General features: G+C 50.2%; 1 protein-coding gene across 4 annotated transcripts in view; it reads left to right on the top strand.

Annotated features, from left to right (window-relative positions):
* The first annotated feature begins 1,929 nt into the window (after nt 1–1,929).
* The window catches only part of Yap1 (Yes1 associated transcriptional regulator), a 62,298-nt gene continuing 40,688 nt past the window's right edge, over nt 1,930–23,539 (top strand). For all 4 annotated transcript variants that reach the window (XM_042682991.1, XM_042682989.1, XM_042682990.1 and 1 more), the window contains exons 1-2: nt 1,930–2,247; nt 3,481–3,728. In XM_042682991.1, the coding sequence (XP_042538925.1) occupies nt 1,930–2,247; nt 3,481–3,728 (566 nt within the window). The remainder of the gene's footprint in view (nt 2,248–3,480; nt 3,729–23,539) is intronic.

Genomic DNA, 23,539 nt, shown 5'->3' with positions numbered 1-23,539 from the left:
GCCGGGCACCACGCCGGGCCTGTCTGAGGCCCTTCACGCGGCCGGGCACCACGCCGGGCCTGTCTGAGGCCCTTCACGCGGCCGGGCACCACGCCGGGCCTGTCTGAGGCCCTTCACGCGGCCGGGCACCACGCCGGGCCTGTCTGAGGCTCTTCACGCGGCCGGGCACCACGCGGCCTCCGGGCACCACGCCGGGCCTGTCTGAGGCCCTTCACGCGGCCGGGCACCACGCCGGGCCTGTCTGAGGCCCTTCACACGTGCGGGCCGGGCCACAGCCCAACAGGCCTAACTGATGAATCCGCTGTGGAGGATTGAGCGTGGGTTGCGGCTGCTGCAGTGACAGCGTGGGGAAGGCTTCCTCGGACAGCTGCGGAGGCTAAGCAGTCAGGGCTCGGCCAGGGCCTGTGTCCTCGCTGCTCCCGGGATGGCGCCTGGCCGATGAGGGCCGAGCCCCCCATGGAGGGAAGGACGGACGGGTGGGGCGGAGGAGGAACACCGGCCGAGGGAAGGCAGCCACAGTGCGGGGGACTCCTGAGAACTCTGGGCCTGGGAGGGAAGGAGACCCCGGTGGGCGTCGGAAGGCCTCGCGGCCCATTTGTCAAGCACCTTTGTCCCGACTTAATGGCGGGGGGAACAACAGCCAGCCAAGCAGCCCCCGGCCTAATTGCAGTGCTGGCCGCGGGCGCAGCTCCCATGGCAACCCGGGGGGGCGGGAGGGTGGGGACTGGTCCGAGGGGACGCACGCAGGGGGCTGCGAGGCCGGGGCCTCCGTGATGGCCGGCCGTGGCTCCCGGCCCCGACCCCGGCGCAGAGCGGAGGAACCGAGCCAGGCAGGGCGGAGGGCCCGGGAGGGGTCCGGGGGCGCCGGGCGCCGGTCTTTGGCCTAATCCTACTGAGTCGGAAGGCAGATGGCTCCAGGAAGGTCGAGTGGTTTCAAAGCCAGCAGAGGCCAGGGAAGGAGGGCCGCGAGTTCGAGGCCAGCCCGAGCTGGGCGGGCTTCTGGGAAGCAAGCCCACAAAAGCTGGCGAGGGACGGGTGTGCGGCGCAGCCTCGGATCACACCCGGGGACGCCGCCGCGCAGCCAGCGCGCAGGGGCCGGGCCGGGCGAGGACCGGGCCAGCCCCGCGGCGGAGGGACGGCGCGTCCCGCGTGCGCTCGCGGCGAGCAGGCCGCGCGCGGCCCCCGCCGGGGACCGGAGCCACAAAGGCGCACCGACGGGAGCGAGCGGACCGGTTCCCGGGCGCCCTCTTCGCCGCCCGCGGCCCGCCCGCCCCGGCCTCCTCCCCCTCCGCGGCCCTCCGCCGGGTCCAGGGCCGGCGAGCCGGGACCCGCCCGGGGAGGGGCGCCCGGCCACCGCGGTCCCCCGGGTCCCCGCGGCCCCCCGGCCCGGGGGCGGGGCGCGCGGGGCGGGGCGAGGCGGTCACGTGCCGCCCGGGTCCGCAGGAATGCGGTAACTCCGGGAAAGTTTCCCCGGGCGCCGCCGCGGATCCGGGGCGGGCGGGCGCGCGCAGGGAGGAAGCGCGGCGAGGGGCGGAGCCGGCCGCGCGGGCGGGCGCGTCTCAACTTTAGTTTTGGCGTCCGGAGCGAGTTTCTGTCTCAGTCGGGCGCAGCCGCCGCCGGGGCGAAGAAAGGGAGGAAGGAAGGAGCGGGAGGGGAGGCCGCGCGGAGGGGGCAGGCGCCGGGCCTCCGTCGGGGAGGGCGCCGGGCCGCTCCGACTTTCGAGGCGCAGCCGCGGGGCAGCGGCTCGGGGATGCGCGGTCGCGGCGCGGCGCCCCGGGCCTGACCGAGAGCCAGGCCGGAGCCCGGAGGCCGCCCAGCGCCCGCCGCCCGGAGCCCTCGCTCGCGCCCCTCCCCCGGCCCCGCGCCGACCTCGGCGTCCGGGCGGAGCCCTCGCGCCCGGCCAGGGCTGCGCGTCCGGGAGCCCGAGCCATGGACCCCGGGCAGCAGCCGCCGCCCGCGCCGGCCCCGCAGGGCCCCGGGCAGCCGCCCGCGCAGAGCCCCCCGGGCCCCGGCCAGGGCCCGCCGTCCGCGCCCGGGCCGCCCGCGCCCCTCGCGGCGCCGCAGGCCCCGCCCGCGGGCCACCAGGTGGTGCACGTCCGCGGGGACTCGGAGACCGACCTGGAGGCGCTGTTCAACGCCGTCATCAACCCCAAGACGGCCAACGTGCCCCCGACGGTGCCCATGCGGCTCCGCAAGCTGCCCGACTCCTTCTTCAAGCCGCCCGAGCCCAAGGCGCACTCCCGGCAGGTAACGCGGGCCCCCCAGCCCGGGGCTGAGATTGGAGCTCCCGGGCCCGTCGGTGCGGCGGCCGCCCGGCCCCCGCCTCCTTTCTTTCTTCCCGGGGCTTCGGGAAGGTTGGCGGGAGCAGGAAGGAAGGGGGTGGGGAGGCCGGGCCGGCGGCGGGGGCTCGCCGGGCGCGCGCCCCGCACCTCGGCCCCGCGGGAGGGAGGGCCGGTGGGGGAGGGGACGCGGGCGCGCGGCGGGCGGCGGGCGGGGGCGCTGCCGCGCCGGCCGAGTCGCCGAAGTGGAGCCCGGGGCCTCCTCCGGGGCCCCTCGGCCCGGCCGGGCCTCCTCGGGAGTCGGATAATTGTTCTCTTGTTCCCGGCCGGGCCGGGCCGCGCCGCCTCCCCTCCCCCCGAGGGCGCCGGTGCCCCGGGCGCGGGGCTCGGGCTTCCCCCCCCGGACTTTTCCTGGAAGTCGGCGGAGGATCTCCGCCTGGCTCGGGGCCCGGGTGGCGCTGGGGGCTCCCGCGCCGCGGCGCCCGCGGAGGCCCGCCGTGGACGGCGCGCGGCCCGACGGCGCCCCGCGCTGACTCAGCCGGGACTCGGAGCGAGCGTGGGGGAAGCGGTGACTAAGGCCGCCCGCCGCGACTCCCGCGCGCGTCCCGGGGCGGACGTGGCTGCGCGGCCGGCGCGCCCCGTCCCGCGCCCTCCCTCCCCGTCGTCTCGCTCCTCCCCGCAGCCCTGGCCCGAGGTTCGTTGGTTTCCCGAGTGCTGCGCGGGGTCGGCCCGCTCGGGCCCGGCCCTCCCCGCCCCCGGGTCGCCCGCCCTCGCACCGGTGGCGCCGCTTGGGTCCGCGGGCGGGGGAGGGGCGGCCGCACGCTCGGGCGGGGGGGGGGAGGGCCGGGCCCGAGCGGACCGCGTCGGGCGGGGGGGGGGGGCCGGGCCCGAGCGGACCGCGCCGGGCGGGGGGGGGGGGATCCGCGGACCGCGCCGCCGACTCCCATTTTGTGGCATCCGAGCCGCGGGGAATGGCGGCCAGGAGCGGCCCGCGTGAGCCGGTCCGGAAGGGTCCCGGTTGCTGGTCGGTCGGAGGGCTGCCCGCTCGGGAGCGGGCTCGTGCCCGCGGGGCCGGTCGGGACAAGCCCCGGGCCCGGCCGCGCCCCGCCCCTCGGGCCCCGCGGGGGCGGGGACCGGGCTCGGGGTGGCCCGGCCGCTCGGCCGCCGCCGTGACCGTCCCCGTCCTCTGCGTGCCCCACAGGCCAGCACGGACGCGGGCTCGGCGGGGGCGCTGACCCCGCAGCACCTGCGCTCCCACTCCTCGCCCGCCTCGCTGCAGCTGGGCGCCGTGTCCCCGGGGGCCCTGGCGCAGGCCGGGGCCGCCCCCGGCGCCGCCGCGCCCGCCGCGCAGCACCTCCGCCAGCCGTCCTTCGAGATTCCCGACGACATGCCGCTGCCGGCCGGCTGGGAGATGGCCAAGACGCCCTCGGGCCAGAGATACTTCCTCAAGTGAGTGGGGGGCGGGGGCGCGGCGAGGGGGGGTGGGGGGGCGGGGCCGAGGGGCTGGCGGGGGGGGGGGGGAGTGGGGGGCAGGACCGAGGGGCTGGCGGGGGGGGGGGATGGGGGGGCAGGACCGAGGGGCTGGCGGAGGGGGGCAGGACCGAGGGGCTGGCGGGGGGGGGGATGGGGGGGCAGGACCGAGGGGCTGGCGGGGGGGGGATGGGGGGGCAGGACCGAGGGGCTGGCGGGGGGGGGATGGGGGGGCAGGACCGAGGGGCTGGCGGGGGGGGGGGATGGGGGGGCAGGACCGAGGGGCTGGCGGGGGGGGGATGGGGGGGCAGGACCGAGGGGCTGGCGGGGGGGGGCAGGACCGAGGGGCTGGCGGGGGGGGGGGGGGGACAGGACCGAGGGGCTGGCGGGGGGGGGGGGCAGGGCCGAGGGGCTGGGGGGGCAGCTGTGTACAGTACGCATAGCTGTATAGATCCGTACTGCACTTATCGATGTATAGTATATATATATATATGTCTATATGGTACATAGGTACATATAGCTGTATAGATCCTTACTGCACTCATCGGTGTATAGTATATATATATCTATATGGTACATAGGTACACATAGCTGTATAGATCCTTACTGCACGTATCGGTGTATAGTATATATATGTCTATATGGTACATAGGTATGCATAGCTGTATAGATCGGTACTGCACGTATCGATATATAGTATATGTATATACCTATATGGTACATATGTACACATAGCTGTACGAATGGCATGTGTCTGTGTTACGTGTGTGTGTATTTGGGGGGAAAAGCTGAGCACTTTCTTGAGCAGGGGTTCTGTTTTGAAGACTTTGCTGGGTGTGCGCAGTGGCAGTGTCAAACCTGTTGGCTGGCCTGGGACAAGACAATACCGTAGGGTGTTTGTTTCTTTGTGTGGGACTCCTGGGGATTGAACCCAGGGTCTTGCTTCTCTCCCAAATATGAATAGTAATACTAATTTTGAGGCTTGATGTTTAGTTAATTATTGTCTGTCTTATTTCAGTCTAGTGAGTCTTCAAAACAGAATGGCTTCTCTAGGCCATTTAATATTTTTTTTAATAGCACTTTTGTCTTTAATAAAATGGTAGTTACACTGCAATAATATGGAAGTAGCACAGAATTATCTACAATTCTGTAAGTAGAATTCTGTAAATAGAACTCTACAGATAGAATTTGATGTTCTAATTTTGAAATTATATAAAGATTTCCATTTCACCTGGGTCTTTTGAGTCAAATGGATATAAAATTGTGTATAAGACTTATTACAGATTGGGGCTGGGAAGGTGGCTCAGTGGTAGAGTGCTTGCCTTGCATGCAGGAGGCCTTGGGTTCGATTCCTCAGCACCACATAAGCAAAAAAGAAAAAAGCTGGAAGTGGTGCTGTGGCTCAAGTGGTAGAGTGCTAGCCTTGAGCTGAAGAGCTGAGGGACAGCGCCCAGCCCCAGAGTTCAGGCCCCATGACCGGACCCCCCCCAAAAAAGACTTGTTACAGATTGAAATTGTTCTTAATTTCTCATTTTTACCTATTTCTTCAAGATGAGATAACTGAGAAAGTCCTGGTTTTGATTTAGATCTGCCTTGACAGTCTACTATGGAAAGTAACATTTATTAGATTATCAGATAATACAATTAGCAATATTGTTTTGTTGTATATCTTTAAAATTTTATGTTATGTGAGTCTCAATCTGTGTTTTGTGTTGCCTGCCTTTCAGGCTGAGTTACTCAGTAATGAAAATAGTTCTATGACCTGCTTGTTCTAGAAAAGAGCAGAGAGAGAAAAGTTTGATCTTATTTTCTATAGTAGGTGGTTTTTTTTTTTTTTTTTTTTTTTTGCCTCTTTTCTGCAACTTTTTCTTTTTAAAATTTTTTTTCTGGTGTCCATTTCAAAGGGTCAGGTTTCAACCAGAACAATAAAGGGCCAGAGACTGGAAAGTACACACAAGTCTGGCAAACTCATCTGCATGTGCAAGATATTTGTTCTGCAGACATCAGTGATTGAAAGAGCAGCAAGCTCCCTTCTAGAGGGAGGGGCGTCCTCCTGGGGAGAAGAGTGGAAACTCACCGGGTTGGTGTGGAGAGGAGAAGCTGCAACTCCTTTAAGCCTCTCCCTGCTGGGTCACATGCTTCGTGGGGAGATTTTTCAACAGCTTTGTAGCCTGCACTCCTTTCCTGTGGCTGAGAGCAACACAGGCTAAAGGGACACATTTATGCACTTAAAGTCTTTTTTGTATCTTGTTAACTGCTTGTAGGTGACTTCTGCTTACATTTTCATTATTTTGAATCAGCAGTGTTTCATTGTCAGCTGGAACTGTAGATACTTGTTTCTAAGTTTCCATTGGTTCTTTGAGAAGAAATGTTTCCTTTGTAAGGTGCAGACACACAGGTTTAATGAATGGTGTGTAGTTCTCCCACCCCCTTCATCCACACCCACTGGGGGGGGGGTAAAAGAAGGTGAACCAAACCCAAACAAGGGGGAGGGCTAGTTACAGAAGAAGTAGGAAAGCTTTACCTGGAGAGAAATCTGTCCAGAGGACAGGTGAAGGCAGTAGTTTTTTCAGTGTTTCTGAGGAATGCTCCCGTGGAAGTAAGGGAAAGTAGAGTTTTCATTCTGGTGATCTTTTTCATATCAGCTTTGTAGAAGTAGAAGGCTTTTCCCTGAGGGGAAAATGTAGGTCAATGAAAGCAGGCAAGGTGAAGTGGTTAGTAAGCCCAGTGGCTAAGCATTGGATGTGGAAGGAAGATAGCTGCTGTGGACTTGCACAGTTTATATTTCTCTACTGAGTGAGCCTCATTCCATCCATAACAATAAGCTGCCTCAGGAATGTGAGCCAGCTCTGCACCCTCACAAGAGCTGCCCCCATGCTGTGAGGGGCTGAAGAGTCATCCTAAAAACAGATCAGTAACACGAATGACCATCTGTCCTTTGAGTCAAAAGATGGTAAACTCAAGCTTTTAGTACCACGTTGCTATTGTTAAAGTTTTTTGTTTTGTTTTTTTTTGTTTTTGTTTTTGCTAGTCTGGGCTTGAACTCAGGGCCTGGGCACTGTCCCTGGACTTCTTTTGCTCAAGGATAGCACTCTACCACTTGAGCTACAACACCAATTCTGTCCTTTTTCTGTTTATGTGGTACTGAGGAATTGAACCCCGGGCTTCATGCATGCTAGCGAAGCACGCTACCACTAAGCCACATTCCCAACCCCTAAAGTTCATTTTTAAATTGATTACGTTCATGGTACAAGGGAGCTCAATGTGATAATCCTATCATCAAAAGTTCTTTGAATTCTAGTACTGAGCTTGAACTCATGGCTTGGGCGCCTACTCCCTTAGCTTTTTCACGAGAGGCTGGTAGCCTACCACTTGACACACACACAGATGCATTTCTAGTTTTTGGTTGTTAATTGGGGCAAAGAGCCTCACAGATTTTTCCTGACCTGCCCAGGCTGGCCACTTCTAAACCACAATCCTCAGATCTCAGCCTCCTGAGTAACGGGGTGCAGGTATGATTCACTTTTTTTTTTAACATTTAGTTCTCTTGGCAGTCAGTACTTATGTTTCTCTTGTTTGATGATTCTTTTTGCCAGCCAGAGGTTGGATGATTTAAAAACTAGTTACAAATTTGATACTCATTTCAACAGGGAAAAATAGATGTTATGAACAGATACTTGTTGAAACTAAATTTTGAGTCACAAAGCATCTTATTTATTGAGATTTCTACATGGCATGAAGAACTGTTATAAGTGGTCCAAACATACAAGGAGATGTAATTTGAGAGAACACTAAAGTTGACTTTGGAAACAACTGTTGTTTCCCTGTGACCATCCATGAATGAGTTTCTGCACTTGGTTGGCACTCTCCCGTTCCAAGGCAGTGTAATTACACAAAGGGCTGTAGCTGTCCATTTGTGTTTTTAACTCAGGTCCTACGAGAGTGAGAGCTTTTGCAGAAAGAAGACTCTTGGCCCTCACCTTGGCGGATGGTGTGGAGGGAGATGGGAGATGGGAGCAGCGCTTCAAGCTCTGTGTATGCCACACCCGATGTCTTTCCTGAAGAACAAAGTCTGAACCTCTTCCCCTCTAGCATAGCACCTTCAGTTCTTATTTAAGAATTCGTTCTCTTTATGACTCAATTACTGCCTTCTTCAGCTGTCTTACAGTTTTCCTACAGGAAATAGTTCTTCAAGTAGTTGGTCCACAACTTCCTATTTCTTTATAAGCTGCTGAATAACTTCCTGAATTAGTATTCTATAACATCTTTGGTTGCAAGGCGTGCTTTTACTTCTCTAATTTATTTTATTGAATCTGATACCTTGGAGCTATCTATCTATTACCATGCCTAAGGAGCTGCCTGTGTATAACGTACGGCTATCCTGCCTCCATGTAACAAATGCGATCTACGGATTTAACAAGTTTGTGGGTTTGCCTTGCTTTAGTAATGTCCTCATGGAGTCTAAAAGACAATTGTTTCATTTTAATTTATTTTCTAAATGACTAGCCTTTGTGTTATTCTTGAAGACTCAGGGTTTCCTATGGCTCTGATTTTGTTTAGAATAATTCATAGTTTAAAGTATTTTTTTCCAGTATTTTTTTGACATTGCATAGTATTTAGCCAAATGCCAACATTAAATGCAGTTACCTTGCAGATATAATTGTCGGCTGTAAATACAGTAGTTTGACTCTATTTCTGCTACATGTCATTTTAGAAATGAGTGTTCTACTGCTCTAATCACAGTCAAGTCAGAAGTGCATCTGCGGAAATAAACTGTTCCTTGTTACAGTGTCATCGTATGTTTCCCTTTTGCCCAGTGAAAGACTATAAAGGCATACAATAAAGATTAGATATTTTAAGTAAGAAGAGTTTCATAAAGAATAAGGTCATTCGGGTTTTTTTTCCCTTATACCTTACACAACCCAAGCATATTTCCCCTTAAAAATGAAAGGCTTGTAACTTAGCCATTGAAAGTTGGTTAAGCTTCCAACGTACACACAACACAAGGGTACATTGCAAACTGCAATCACGAAGTATTTCCCTGTCTGAGGGGAGGGCCAGTCTCTGCCTGTTTGTCTTGCTATTGAGATGGAGTGGTGAGGGAAGATGAAAGTATGCGCGCCCTCCCCCCCCACTCCTGCTCAGTGTGTGGGCAGCCCGCAGGGAGGAATGCTCCTCCCCCAGGGACTGAGGGAGGAGAGCTCTGGAGGGCCAGTCTCTCCAGACCCAGGAGAAAAGCAGCAGGAAGATGGTGCCTATCTGTGTATCAGTAAATTGAACATAAAGATTAACTTACTCTCTGGAAAGGCAGTATTTCTGATGTGAACTAAGGAAGATAATTTTATTAAGAGACTAGATGTTCAAATGACGCAAACTTTATCTGTACAGGATACTGGACTAATTATCTTTTAACAAAAGATTTAAAAAAGAACTCCCCCAAAAGTTCCATGTTCATATACTTAGGAAAAATATAAGCCAAAAAGCCTGCTCAGTATTTCAGTAGCTGACAGTTAAACAAGTTAGTGACGCACAGAAATGTTCTTTGTAGTTGGGCACCTCCATGCATAAATGATCAGTTGTTTAAGATTCTGGGATTAATCAGAACTTCAAGCCATGAAAGGGCCATGGCTGGTTTTATGTAGAAGAATTGCTTCATGGTTCTTTTCTTTTTCTTTCTTTTTTTGTCCAGTCTTGAGGATTGAACTCGGAGCCTGGGCACTGTCTCTGAGCTTCTTTTGCTCAAGGCTAGTACTCTACTACTTGAGCCACAGCACCACTTCCAGCTTTTTCTGTTTATTTGGTACTGAGGAATCGAACCCAGGCTTTTATGCATGCTAGACAAGCGCTCTACCTTCCCAGCCCGGCTTCATGGTTCTGATTGCACAGGTGTCTCAGCACCCTGCTTCCTGGGAGCCAGCACCCCCTCACAGGCCTTCTGCTCAGAGTGTGACCCTTCTGAAAGAAAAGAAGTAGTTTTGTGAATCACAACAGCATCTCTCCTCCCCCTTAATACTCTAGACAAAGAAAGGGGAGAAATCATTTAATCCTCATTCTGCTCCTAGTGAGAGAAGATTCATAATTTTTAACAACTCACACGATAAGCTGATACTTCTGAGTGATCTTGCAAATAACAGAACAATGCAGGTAGAGATAGCCTTTGAAATACTAGGTTTTCTTCCAGAGGCTGTCTTACTTTGTCCTATCTTTAAAGTGTTTGTGTCTTTCAGAGAATAATGCTGGTCAGTGTACTCTCATTTTCTGCAAGGTCCAGTCTTGGTGGCTGAGGGGCATTTTGTTGAAGGCTACCTTCCTTCTCTTATAGTTGTTTACTGAACTGAAATTGAGGGGGTTTTGTTTGCTTTAAAGTCCAGGTTTTATTTGGCCAACAAGAGTGTTTAGAGGTCCAATTTGATACACACATGAGAACATTTAGAACAGTCAGCCTTTTACATGCTGGTATGTGATTTAGTCAAATCAACGCAGACTAGAAAGTTGCTTGAAATACAGTTTGTCACACATCCTAAAATGACTTACATGGGTCAGGAAATGGAGCCGGATGTGAATTTTTTTTCTGTGTGAGACATGAATTGTGGGTTCTTTTTGAATTTATGAGACTGTACTCCCTCTCCTTCATGGATCTAGTTTGACAATTTTTTTTTTTTTGTCATGGGATTGAACTCTGGGCCTGAGCGCTGTCCCTCAGCTCTTCAGCTCAAGGCTAGCGCTCTACCACTTGAGCTACAGTGCCATTCCCGGTTTTTTCATCATGGTTTATTGGAGATGAGAGTTTCACGGACTTTCTTGCTCCGGCTGGCTTTGAACCATGATCCTCAGATCCTCAGCCTCCTGAGCAGCTAGGATTACAGGCGTGAGCCACCAGCGCCTGGCGGAGGTTTGTATTTTTTTATTATGAAAGTAATACTCATTAGAGTATAAAAAAATTCAGGACGGGAGAAAGTAGTAGAGGAAGTACCCAGATTCTACTAGTGAGAGACGTTCGAAGATAATTGTTTTCATACTTTCCATATATAAACAAGTAGTTTAATTTTAAGGGAGTAACTCACATATTGATTTAGTAGCTCCCTTAATACTTGAAGGTTTAAAAAGAAAAAGAACAGTGACCCACTTTGTAAAAAGTCTTTGCTTACATTTTCAGAGAAAAAGACTGCAGCCTTTCCAGATATCTCCTCTTATACTTGCTAAAATTTCATATTTATACAATATGTAACACTATTGAATTTTTCTCCTTCAGAAATATCTTTTACTTGATCTTCCCTGTATAATTTCTAGAATATTTTATTATTTATTTTTAATTTTTAAAATTTTTATTGTGAAAATACTGTACAGAGGAGTTACAATTACATGGGCAAGATAATGAGTACATTTCTTTTTTTGGGGTCCTGTTGTGGGGCCTGAATTCTGGGCCTGGGCGCTGTCCCTCAGCTCTTCAGCTCAAGACTAGCGCTCTACCACTTGAGCCACAGTGCCACTTTCGGCTTTTTTTCTTTTTGCTTATGTGGTGCTGGGGAATCGAACCCAGGGCCTCATGCATGCAAGGCAAGCGCTCTACCACTGAGCCACCTTCCCAGCTCCTAATGAGTACATTTCATATCAAGCATTGTAGCCTCCTCCCTTGTTTCCCCTTCCCATCCTCCCCCGGCCCCACTCTAGGATATTTTAAATCATTTTTATACTATAAGTATGTAAGTTTTGCTCTGACGGAGCTGTGTAAGTACAAGATTTTCTGGACAACATACTTTTTAGAATTGTATGTTTTTCTTTGTGCATGTGCATTTCTGTTGCTCTTTTTTTTTTTTGCCCTCTTTGCCCACTTTCCTAAGGTTCTTTTTGTTCCTGCCCTGGGCCACCTAGACTAGTTAGACAGAGTTGTCATCCGAGACCTGCCCTTGTGTCCCTCCAGGAGTCACTGCCTCACTCTCGGTTGGATAATCTGTTTCTCTCTTTTCCTATTTGTTCACACTCAGTTGGCTCACCCCTCAGGAATTTGCTGAGAAAACGGGCACATGGGAAATAACTGTTGAGATCTTTTGTGTCTAAAAATATCAGCTAACGTTTAATGGGCAGTTCGGTTGTAGAACTGAATTGTTTTTCCTTGAAAAGTTTCAAAGATTCTGGCTTCCAAGTTCTACCTTCCTTCCTTCCTTCCCTCTTTTTCCTTCTTTCCCTCCTCCCCTCCCTTCCCAGTCTTTGTTAATTCACACACAGTTGTTTTCCACCTTGTTGAAGCAGGAAGTTAGCATTGCTAGAACAAGGTCTTGTCAAAGTGGCTGGTCATAAAATCTCCATCACTGGCTGGGAATGTAGCTTAGTGGTAGAGTGCTTGCTTAGTATGCATGAAGCCCCGGGTTCGATTCCTGGGTACCACATACACAGAAAAAGCTGGAAGTGGCATTGCAGCTTAAGTGGTAGAGTGCTAGCCTTGAGCAAAAGAAACTCAGGGACAGTACACAGGCCCTGAGTTCAAGCCCCAGGACTGGCAAAATAATAATAATAAAAATAATAAAATAGGGCTGGGAGGGTGGCTCAGTGGTAGAGCGCTCACCTTGCATGCCCGAGGCCCTGGGTTCGGTTCCCCAGCACCACATAAGCAAAAAGAAAAAAAGCCGGAAGTGGTGCTGTGGCTCAAGTGGTAGAGCGCTAGCCTTGAGCTGAAGAGCTGAGGGACAGCACCCAAGCCCAGAGTTCGGGCCCCACGACTGGACCACCCCCCCCCCCCCCAAAAAAAATAATAGAATCTCCATCACCAAAATCACATGAATGGCCATGACACCGGATTCATTCATCCTGAGAGGTGACTAATTTTGCCATTTTTACCTGCCTTCTGTTGTTTCTGGATGACCAACTTTTCTCCCGGGAGGGGTTAAGACGTCTTCTTTTTTTTTGTTTTTTTTGAGGGGGGTCCGGTTGTGGAGCCTGAACTCTGGGCACTATCCCTCAGCTCTTCAGCTCAAGGCTAGCGCTCTACCACCTGAGCCACAGCGTCACTTCCAGCTTTTTTTCTTTTTGCTTATGTGGTGCTGAGGAATCGAACCCAGGGCCTCAGGCATGCAAGGCAAGCGCTCTACCATTGAGCCACCTTCCCAGCCCAAGATGTCTTCTTTTCCTGGAGTCTCCTTTAGAGTGTTGTAATTGGCTCACCCATTGCTTACCTGCAAAGCCGACATCTGCTGAGCAGGAGGAATTCTTCAGAGGGTCAGCATTGACCCATGGTTCTGCTGTGGAATGGTTTTTATGAAATCTACATCTTAGCAGTCTCATTGTACCACAGAGCCTGTGCTGGGCAGTTAAGCCCTGTCTGCAGCCCTTGGGGATTTAATATTTTGTTCTTTAACTTTAGGGCTCTGGTATTTCATGATATGACTTGATCTGATTCTTTTAAAATTCACTAGAACAAGTATATGGTCTGGGGCCTTGGGCCTCAGTGAGGGCTGTCCTTAGAAGTTTTGTGGGGTGACTGCTTTGACCTGCAGTCCTGGGAAATAGTTTCCAGTTCCCTGGTGGCTCTTCTAGGCTGCATTAGCTGTGCTTTTTGTCCGGTAGTCAGAACCACTCTGTGGGTTCTTGGAGAGAGGTTTTACTTTTTTTTTGGTTGGTCGTGGGGCTTGAACTTGGGGCCTGGGCACTGTCCCTGAGCTCTTCAAGGCCAGTACTCTACCACTTGAGTCACAGTGCCACTTCTGGTTTTTCTGGTGGTTAATTGGAGATAAGAGTCTCCTGGACTTTCCTGCTTGGGCTGGCTTTGAACCATGATCCTCAAATCAGCCTCCTGAGTAGCTAGAATTACAGGCGTGAGCCATTGGCACCGGTTTCTTTTTTTTTTTTTTTTTCTTTTTTGGTCCATCTTGGGGCCTGAACTCTGGGCCTGGGTGCTTTTTTTTTTTTTTTCTTTTTTGGTCCATCTTGGGGCTTGAACTCTGGGCCTGGGTGCTGTCCCTGCGCTCTTCAGCTCAAGGCGAGCACTCTACTGCTTGAGCCACAGCACCACTTCTACTTTTCTAGTGGTTTATTGGAGGTAAGAGTCTCATGGACTTTCCTGCCCGGGCTAGCTTTGAACCATGATCCTCAGATGTCAGCCTCCTGGGTAGCTAGGATAACAGGCGTGAGCCACTGGCGCCTGGCTCACTGGTTTCTTTACTTAGAGTGTTCTTGATGATTTTTGTGTCCATAAAAATGGCTCATTGTGGCTGTGCCTGTGATCTTAACTATTTAGGAAGTTGGAAAGTCCATGAGACTCTCATCTCCAGTTAACCACTAGAAAGCTGGAAGCTGAGATGTGTCCTTGAGTAGAAAAGGTTAAGCCATAGTGTGAGGCCCTGAGTTCAAGCACAAGTACCAGCACTTACCCAAATAAATACATAAAAAATAAAAATAAAATGGCCTTGTGGGATTAGCGACCAGCTGCTCTGCCAGTCTGCCCTTTGACTGGTCCGCCCTTTCATTAGTGCAGATGATGGTCAGGGAAACATTTATGTGTATCTAAATCGCTTATATGCTAGAGTAGGCTAGCCAAAAGGTGCGTAACTGGGGTAAGCTGTTGCTGATCTTGCTTTCTCTGGCGAGTGCTCTTTAGTAGGTAACTCAGGAACGTGGCTCATGCTGTTTAACAGATGATTGTCCTTGTCATAGTATTACTTCAACCCTCCCCTAATGATGTCCTGAGCTCAAGCAGTTTTGGAAGCAGTTAGCATTTCAGGAAGGCTAGATTTAGGTTCAGATAAGTAACCTGTCCAAGGGGACTGTGGTCTGCTTGCTGTTGTCCATCTTATTTACCTTGAACTTCTTTAGGTTTACATTTTTGTCAGTGTCTTTTCTGTTTGGGTAAAACGCTGACATATGGGAATGTGTCAGGGTAAACTCTTAACAACCTAAAAACACAAACAAACCTGCTGAAGTTGGGCTTGGGAGTGCATACCTGTAATTCCAGCCTCCAACCCGCAGAGGCAGGAGGACTCCTGGACTACATACTAAGTTCAGCACTATCTTGATCTTTGTAGTGAGATTGTCTCAAAAAGAACAAAAATCAAACTAAATGGATGAAATCTCACTGACCAAAGCAAAACAAGAGCCAGCAGCACTGCATAGCAATGAGAGAAGGAGGTAAAATACCACCGAAAACATGTGAATACTTCTGGGTGCTAAAAAGTGCTCAGGGCCAAGTGCCAGTGGCACACGCCTGTCATCGTGGTTTGAAGCCAGCCCAGGCAGGAAAATAGGTGAGTCTCTTAACTCCAGTTAACCAGCAGAAAGCCAGGAGTGGAGTTGTGGCCTCAGCCTTGAGCCAAAAAGTTGAGGAACAATTCCCAGGCCCTGAGTTCAAGCCTCAGGACTGGCACAAAACTGCTCAGAGGGCTGGAAATGTGACTTAGTGGTAGACTGCTTGCCTAGCATGCATGAAGCCCTGGGTTCGATTCCATAGTACAACATAAGCAGAAAAGGCTGGAAGTATAGAGTACTAGCCTTGAGCAAAAGAAGCTCAGGGACCGCTCAGGCTCTGTGTTCAAGCCCCAGGACTGGCCAAAAACAAAAACCCTGCTCTGATGTTGAATAGTCTGGGGATGTTGAATAGTTTGTGGTATACAGGGACTGTGTCTGCATGGCCAAGAGTGGAGCTGAGAAAGGAGTTAGGTTCAGTAGAGGCCCACAAGACAATGCTATAAGCAGTCTTCACCAGCCACGGGGTCATGGCTGAAGTCTAACTAGCTCTCCTCAATAATTTTTTTAAGATTAAAAAGTAAATGGCAAAGCATTGTCCACATACAGATGTTTCTGTTTTTCCTCTCCACATGTTCAGACGGATAGAGGCTGTGTCTCCCCCACCATGTACTTTGGTTGGCTTCCAAGTGATGTCATATGATCGCTTTTCAAACCAACCCTCCCCCCCTCCACCCCGCCCAGCTGGAGTGCATGCGGGCAGCCTTTCCTGTTGGGACTAGTTTTGAGCTCTTATGGGGGAGAAGAGAATCCTTTTCTTCAATGATGGGCAGATAGCATCATCCCCCTGGGTGTGAGGGCAAAGCACGCCCTGTGTTGACCTGTGTGTCTTCAGCTGTGACTTAGTACCAGGTTGGGCTGGTAGTGGAGCTCAGTGGTAGAGCTCCCAGTGCCTGAATGAGTTCAGTCCCCAGCCTGGCTAAGGATGGGGGACACACAGAACCTTGGCTGGGTAACTTCTTCAGGCAGGGGTGGTGCTTTACAACAGAAGATCCACTTGGTTTTTCCTGGTCCTCTATTGCTAGTTCGTTGGAGATGAGAAGAATCTCATGGAATGTTCTGTTGGGGATGGCTTTGAACAACTCTCATCTTCAGATCTCAGCCTCCTGATAGCCAGGATTTCAGCTACCAGTGCTTTTCCTGTTTTGATGTGGTTACTGGTTTTCCCAGTTCATCTGTTTAATTTTCTTCCAACTTGTTACATTTTCATAGCAGTCTCTTGGTTTCATAAACATCTTTGCTGGGTTTAAGCAGCAGGTATTTTAAGGGTTTGTTTTGTGAAGTTGGGACCACATTCATTAGTTTTGATGTCTCCCTCTCCTCCCCTCTCCCTGCTTCTATCTTTCTCTCTTGTGTATAGAATATGCAATGTCAAGCATTAGGGTTTTAAATTTATTAATAAAACTTTGTGAAACACATAACAGTAAGTTGTTACACCCAGAGTTTAGTATTTTGAGTAGAAGTTAGGAGTTTCCTTGTGACAATAACTGTAAAGTGAATATAGGGACAGCAGCTTAGAAGCTGTAATGATTGTGGTTCTGTCCTGTGTAACATGCTGTGTGGCGGTACTTTTCTGCTCCTGGTAATTGTAGCTTGTATGGCCAGAGCAGAATCAGGCTGGTGGAGGTTGGGAAGCGCAGGGTTGGCATGGACAAGGCAAATGTCACCTTGAGGTCTGGGGGGCTGCAGATGGCTGCCATCTTGGATTTTGCACACAGCCTGTCCTTGTGCATAGAGCAGTGTGTGCCTACTCTCAGGGCAAGACAGAGACACTGGCACCCAGGTTTACTGATGTGTATGCTAATGGCTGTTGATTTCTTTTCCTTCTTGAGTTATATCAACAAAGTATTCATTGTTTTGTCACTCATGATACTATCACTGATGAGTTAGACTGCTAATTTACTGTTCATTGATTTTGGGGATTAGATTATAGCCTAGTAAGTTGTCCAAATTGTCCAGCTGGGGTGTGTGAGTCCATGTGCACACAGGTCACAGGGCAGTGGGTGCCCACAGTAGAGTTGGAGGTGTGCCCTAATCCTTTCGGCACTCTTCACTAGGTAGGAGGTAATGAAGACCTTCTCAACACTGTGTGCATTAAAAAGTAGGTTGGGGGCTGGGAAGGTGACTCAGTGGTAGTGTGCTTGCCTAGCATGTATGAAGTCCTGGGTTCAATTCCTCAGTACCATATAAACAGAAAAAGTAAGTGGTGCTGTGGCTCAAGTGTTAGAGTGCTATCCTTGAGCAAAAGAAACTCAGGGACAGTGCCCAGGCCCTGAGTTCAAGTTCCAGGACTGGCAATTAAAAAACAGAAACAAAAAAGTAGGTTGTTTTTCCTTTCTCTTTGTGAATTGAGTGGTTATGAAAACTGATTGAATTCACTGTAACTTTTTTTTTTGTTATCCCCAAATTGGGTTTAAACAATGAATCAGATTTCAGTGCTGTGATTCATGCTCCCAAAATGGGTAATGAGTAATGTAATTAGCACTAAATCCCTAGTGGTTCTCTTGACCTAAAACAAGAAGAAAAAAAAAGCAGTGCTCATCCATTTTTGGTAGTAGACTTTTATTGGTTCTGTGAAGAGCTTTGTAAGGCCAAGAACTGCTATTTATGGCGCGTTTCCTCAGACCGCGATTCGAAGTTGCTGATTAAGTCGGTGCTGTGCCATTGTCATCCTGAGCCTTGCGTGGAGCAGAGGAGGACGGTCCCAAAGTCACCTCAGTCAGGAGCAAGTGGGCCTAAATGTCTGCTAAACCCCCTTTGTTGACAGATTTTGTGGTTACAGGACTTAAACTGGTTTTCAGATTCCAGGAAATTGTTCAGTATCCAAGCGTACAGTGATTTCTCCATTCCGCTAATCCCTTTTGGTGAATTAAGTCGTTTAGGGCTGGAGTCTAGCTCTGTGGTAGAGCTCTTGCCTACCCTGTATGAGGCCCTGGGTTCAATCCACAGCAAAACAAAAGAAAAAATTTTGCCCAATTTAAATAAAACTCTACCAACAGTTTGGCTTATGTGACATGAGATTGAGGACATTGGTGTTTTGGTGACTGAAATGAACTTCCCATGCCTTCAGGATGTCCCTGAGCGCCTGTGCAGGTCTCCCCGTGTTTTTCTTAGCTCCAGTTCTGCTTTCCAGCTTCCTCTTTGGAGAGCTGAGGCTTAGCCTGCCCAAAGCACACCCCTGTCTACCGGAGTGACAGCACATAGTGAGCGTGAGCAGATGTGCTGGGCATCCTCTGTGGTCATGGGCCCTTCATTCCACGGCTGTTGTTCTCACAGGTTTGGTGTTTGCCTGTCCAACTATGGGAGCAGGGACCGTCCCTGCTCTTAGTTAACTCAAGCCAGACGACGGAAACTGGATAAGATGCCCGTGTTGGGATTGTCGAAGGTTCATAGAAGAGTTGGTCTTTGGATCTGTTTGAAAGAACACTTTTACTCTACTAAATTCTTGTGTTGACTTAGCTTTATATTTGAAAGGCTTTATAACTTGACCACATGCCACTTGATGTTATAATTGTTCAAAGTACTACTCATAATTGAGCTAAGCGCAGTAGTATTGGCAATAGGAGGAATAATTTGAAAGAGGAACTTTTCTTACTTTGATTTAACTGGTCCTGGAAGGAAATGGGAAAGTGACAGCTCTGGTCAGGAGGCTATACAGGGTCTAGATAGATGAGCCCCAAGAGGACTGGATAGTTCAGTAGGAAAGATCTAGAAAGCTAGAAAACCAAACTTTCTACAGAAAGAGCTAATAGTTGACTTTTGGGTATTGTTTTATTAAGAATGCAAACTGGTTTTAAGAAATACTTGTCCTGTTTGAGGAAATACTACTCCACATCAGCTCATTGTTTTATTTATCAAATTTGTAAAGGAAATGAAGTGTCAAGTGTGAACTGTGGCCCGCCCTTGTTTGCACCTCTTCTCTTGGCACAAAACCCAGATGCATTCTCCTTTTCGGGCACCCAGAAAAGGGGTTTTGTGGTGTCTGGAGAGAGAGGTGCTGATACCAGAGCCACAGTACAGATAGATGCTGTGCATCATTTGGAATGACCTCCCCTCCACAATCCATTTTAATTTTGAGCCTTTTTTTTTTTTTTTGTCGGTCGTGGGGCTTGAACTCTGGGCCTGGGCACTGTCCCTCAGCTCAAGGCTAGCACTCTGCCTCTTGAGCCACAGTGCCACTTCCAGCTTTGTCTGAGTAGTTTATTGGAGATGACTCTCATGGACTTTTCTGCCCGGGCTGGCTTTGAACCATGATCCTCATATCTCAGTCTCCTGAGTAGCTAGGATGACAGGTGTGAGCCACTGGCATCCAGCTAATTTTGAGCCATCTTTAACCTTTACAGGCAATGGTCGACTTGCTCATGATGGTTTTGTTACTGTATTCATTCAATTGAATGAAAGAGTTAATATTTTGTCAGTGGGTACATGACTTCCACTTTGATTTCATAGGAAATGTAATGTCCAGTCCTTGGTAATTTGGTGTTTAAGAAACCTCCGCCCCTTGTGGGGAGGGTACTAAGGCTTTGTGCTCAATGGGCAGGCACTCCACTGCATGACTGACATCTCCAGCCTGAGAAACTTCCTTTTGCCTGTGCAAATCTGCTTGAAGTGGGAGTATTGTGTGTGAGTGCTTGCTTGTGTGACTCCGTGTCTTAGCAGGAGCTACCTCAGTTAGCCCTGTCCAGATAAAACTGTTTTATAGCCCTGGGAGTTAGGGTTCCCTCTTCATACACAGCTGAGAGTTTGTATTAATCTCGACTCCTTTTTTTCCGTGTGCCCACTCTGGGGCTTGAACGCAGGGCCTAGGCAGTCCCTGAGCTTTTGTGCTCAAGGCTAGCATTCTGCTAGCCTTGACCTCAGCTCCCCTTTTGGCTTTTTTGGGTGGTTAGTTAATTGTAAATGAGAGTCTCATGGATTGCTTGGGCTGGCTTTGAACTGTGATCCTCAGATCTCAGCCTTCTGAGTAGTTAGGATTACAGGTGTGAGCCACCATGAATGCCCAGCTCTTTACAACCACTCTGGTGTCTCCTTCATACCCTGAATTGTTTGGTGATGGACAGTCCTTGTCCACAAATAAAGCTCTGATACTTTAAAAAGACTTCGGTAAGAGGATGCGCCATTGATGACAGCCTGGAGGGTCCCTGGAGAGTTTGCATGTGTGCATCTCTTTGTCACATGGCTGCTGCAAGCGTGGACAAGCATGTGCTTGGTGTGTAGTCACGCAGCAGGATTCAGATGTGAGAGGGTGGGTCTTCCTCCCAGAGTTCAGAAACTCCTCCCTTCCATGTCCTGGTCCCTAGCTGCTGCTAGTAGACCTGATTTTCCCTCAGTGCGCTTGAGCTGTAAAGGACAGTGCCAGTGCCTTACTCCAGTGTTTGTTCATTGCTATCAGCTCACGTGGTGTAGACACCACTAGGGAAGAGGGCATGCAGACGTCTTGTGGACTGGTCTGTGCTCACTGAGTCTGGAGCCTGAGCCAGGTCCTGTATCATTGTCCCCGGCCTGGGGGTTACAGTTGGATGAGGGTTTCACTTTAGGCCTGTGATGTCCCCTGCTTTTCAACAGTTGCTGTGAAAAGAGCAAATTCTGATGGACAGTTGTTGGTTATGACTTCCTCTAGGAAACTGTCCTGGCGGGAATGTCCCACTTGTGGGAACGATGAGCAGAGGAATGGTTTCTCTGATAGTTCCTGGCTAAGACGGAGTGGCCTTCATCCCCAGGATGGAGGCGGACTGGCTGGCCGAGGGTGGCAGTGTGCAGGCGCCTGCAGCCAGGAGCCTCCACTGGAGAGAGGGACAGCCAGCCTGGAGGAGCAGGGTGATCTCCTACCCCGTGCTGCCCAGCTCCAGAGCTGTGGCCCTCAGAAGAGTGGCACCAACAAGCCGATCTTAAAAGCATATTTCTTAAGAGCATTTGTGCTGGGCGCCTGTAATCTTAGCTACTCAGAAGGCTAAGATCTGAGGTGCACGGTTCAAAGCCTGCTGGGGCAGGAGAGTCCATGAGACTTGTATATCCAACTATCAGAAAACTCAAAGTGGCACTGAGGCTCAAAGTGGTGTAGAGCACTAGCTAGCCTTGAGTGAAAGAGCTCAGGGCCAGTCCAGGTCTAGAGTTCAAGCCTCATGATTGCGCATGTGTGCACACACACATCCTCAGTGTTCGCAAATGATTTTTCCCATCAGTGTGCAGAATTAATTCAATTTATAAATTAAATTCTTTGCAAGGTAGAATGGCCAAATTTCTCCCATGGCAGCCACACATTCATTGAAGATGTAATTTTAAGTAGAGAAAATTAAAAATGTATCAAGGCAGTTAAACACGAGGTGCTTAAGTCCCTCCCTCCAGTGTTCTTCAACGTGTCATACGGATTTTACTACAGTACCTATTTTAAAGTACAGGATACACTTCTGCTTTCAGTAATGAGCGCTCTCGCGTTGCAACATTATTTGTCTATTTTTGTAAAGGGCTGCTAATCACTTGGTGCCACCCTGTCTGTGTGGGGCGGGTGGATTGTCTGTGGGGCATCACTTGATAGCGCCTCACGGGCCTGCAGGAATTTTGTGCTTGTGATTATCCCACCACCTGGGTTTGAAGTTCAGGGATTGAAGAGGCTTTGTTTTAGTGATCTTGCAGGTATTGTCATGACCTTCAGGAAATGATGGGCCAGAGTTTAAGACACCTGGTCGCTGTGGTTCTGAGATACAGTGCATTTATCCCTAAACCTTTGGCTGGAGTTTCTCCTTACCTTTTGCTAAACAGGGTCTTCCCTTTGTAGGGACTAGTGCAGAATTTTATTTCTAGATCTGCGTTTTGATGGGGCTGTCATTTTCATGCCTCTTCAGTCCGCTAGCGAGCATTATAAAGTGAAATGTGAGACTGACCTCTGGCTCCGGAGGCCAGAGTGAGGCGTGTGGAGCCCAGCCCTGCTGCTGGCTAAGAATAGAACGCAGCTCTGCCCAGTGATCAGAGTGCAGTTTACTCTCGCCAGCTGCCGGGATCCAGATCCGCACACAGGGCTCCTCTTAGTTCTCAAGAATCGAACAAGTATTTCCCTTTGGAGGAGGGAGATAAAAGAGTCATGTCTTCCAAGGATTCCTGAAGGGTTCTAGTATAGCAGAAATGCCACTGGTGCGTTAGACTTACTCTGCCCTTCCCCCAGACACTCCTCAAATGTAGAAAGTTCTGTCCATTGTTATGTCAGCCAGTTTGAAAAAATAAATGCATAATAAATGTGTTATCAAGGTCTCTAGATTGAAGCTGGAAAACAAGATGGTTAGGACACCACAGAACTGGTTGTGCAGTATGAAAGACTTCAAGAATGTTGATTGTGTTTTTAGCATTTCTGTACACAGATCCAAAAGCTGTCTTGCTTGGATGTCTTCTTCCCACACTCCTTTACTCACTCATTATCTTTGGGCTTCATCAAAATTTTGACTGCTAGGGCTGGGAAGGTGGCTTAGTGTACAGCGCTTGCCTTGCATGCCTGAGGCCCTGGGTTCGATTCCTCAGCACCACATAAGCAAAAAGAAAAAAGCCGGAAGTGGTGCTGTGGCTCAAGTGGTAGAGCACTAGCCTTGAGCTGAAGAGCTGAGGGACAGTGCCCAGGCCCAGAGTTCAGGCCCCATGACCGGACCCCCCAAAAAAATTTTTTTTGACTGCTTTGATTCCTTCCCATCATTTTTAACTTCATTATGCGAAGAGCTAAAGCTCAAATGTGTCGTCATATTTGAGTGTTTTCCCCCTCAGCTTCTATGGCATTATCCTACTTCATTTTATTCCTGTAACATTATTTCAACTCTACTTTGTATGTTTTTCATATTTTAGACTCAGAAACTTGTCCTAAGAAACAGTAGCTCTCTATTGGTTATATATTAGTGGTGTTCAACCATTCTAAACGTTTAGAAATGCATATACTATGAGCCATTTTTTTTCTGTCAGCCATACTATTAATTGAAAAAATTGGTATAAGTGGGCACTAGTGGCTCACACCTCAATCTTAGCTGATATCTGAGGATTGTGGTTCAAAGCCAGCTTGTTCAGAAAAGTCCATAAGACTCTAATCTCAAGTCAAGCACCAAGAATACTGGAAGTGTCACTGTGGCTCAAGTGGTAGAACACTAGCCTTGAGCAACAAAGCTCAAGGACAGTGCCCAGGCCTGGCACCCCTCTTCCCCTCCCCCCCCCAAAGGACACAGTTTTAGAAAGTGAAATTAGCCATAATGAAAGAAAAACATTACAATGTCGATTTTAGGAATTAGGAATGTTGTGGAATTTTGGTAAAATAGTAAAAAAGGAAGCTTTTCAAAGCATCTGTGAATTTTATGACTAAGTTTATGATTGTCCTTGGTTATTTAGAATAGTGGGGCATGGTCTGTTTTGGAACTTGAGATAGTTTAAATGTTTTAATTCTTGTAAGTTGTAGCTTGTTTCATAGCATGTGAAATTAATAGAGCATGCTTTAAGCCTAGGGAAATTTGTTGTTGGCTGGCTTGGAAGAGAGGTGGGGGCTTTGATCTCAGAGCTAGCAGCTGATCTCTCCAGAAACACATGGAGCCTTA

Source organism: Dipodomys spectabilis, unplaced genomic scaffold (assembly GCF_019054845.1).
Source record: "Dipodomys spectabilis isolate Male_0828 unplaced genomic scaffold, ASM1905484v1 ptg000076l, whole genome shotgun sequence".
Lineage (NCBI taxonomy): Eukaryota > Metazoa > Chordata > Mammalia > Rodentia > Heteromyidae > Dipodomys > Dipodomys spectabilis.
Note: the sequence above shows the minus strand (reverse complement) of the source record. Positions and strands in the feature narration are given on the sequence as shown.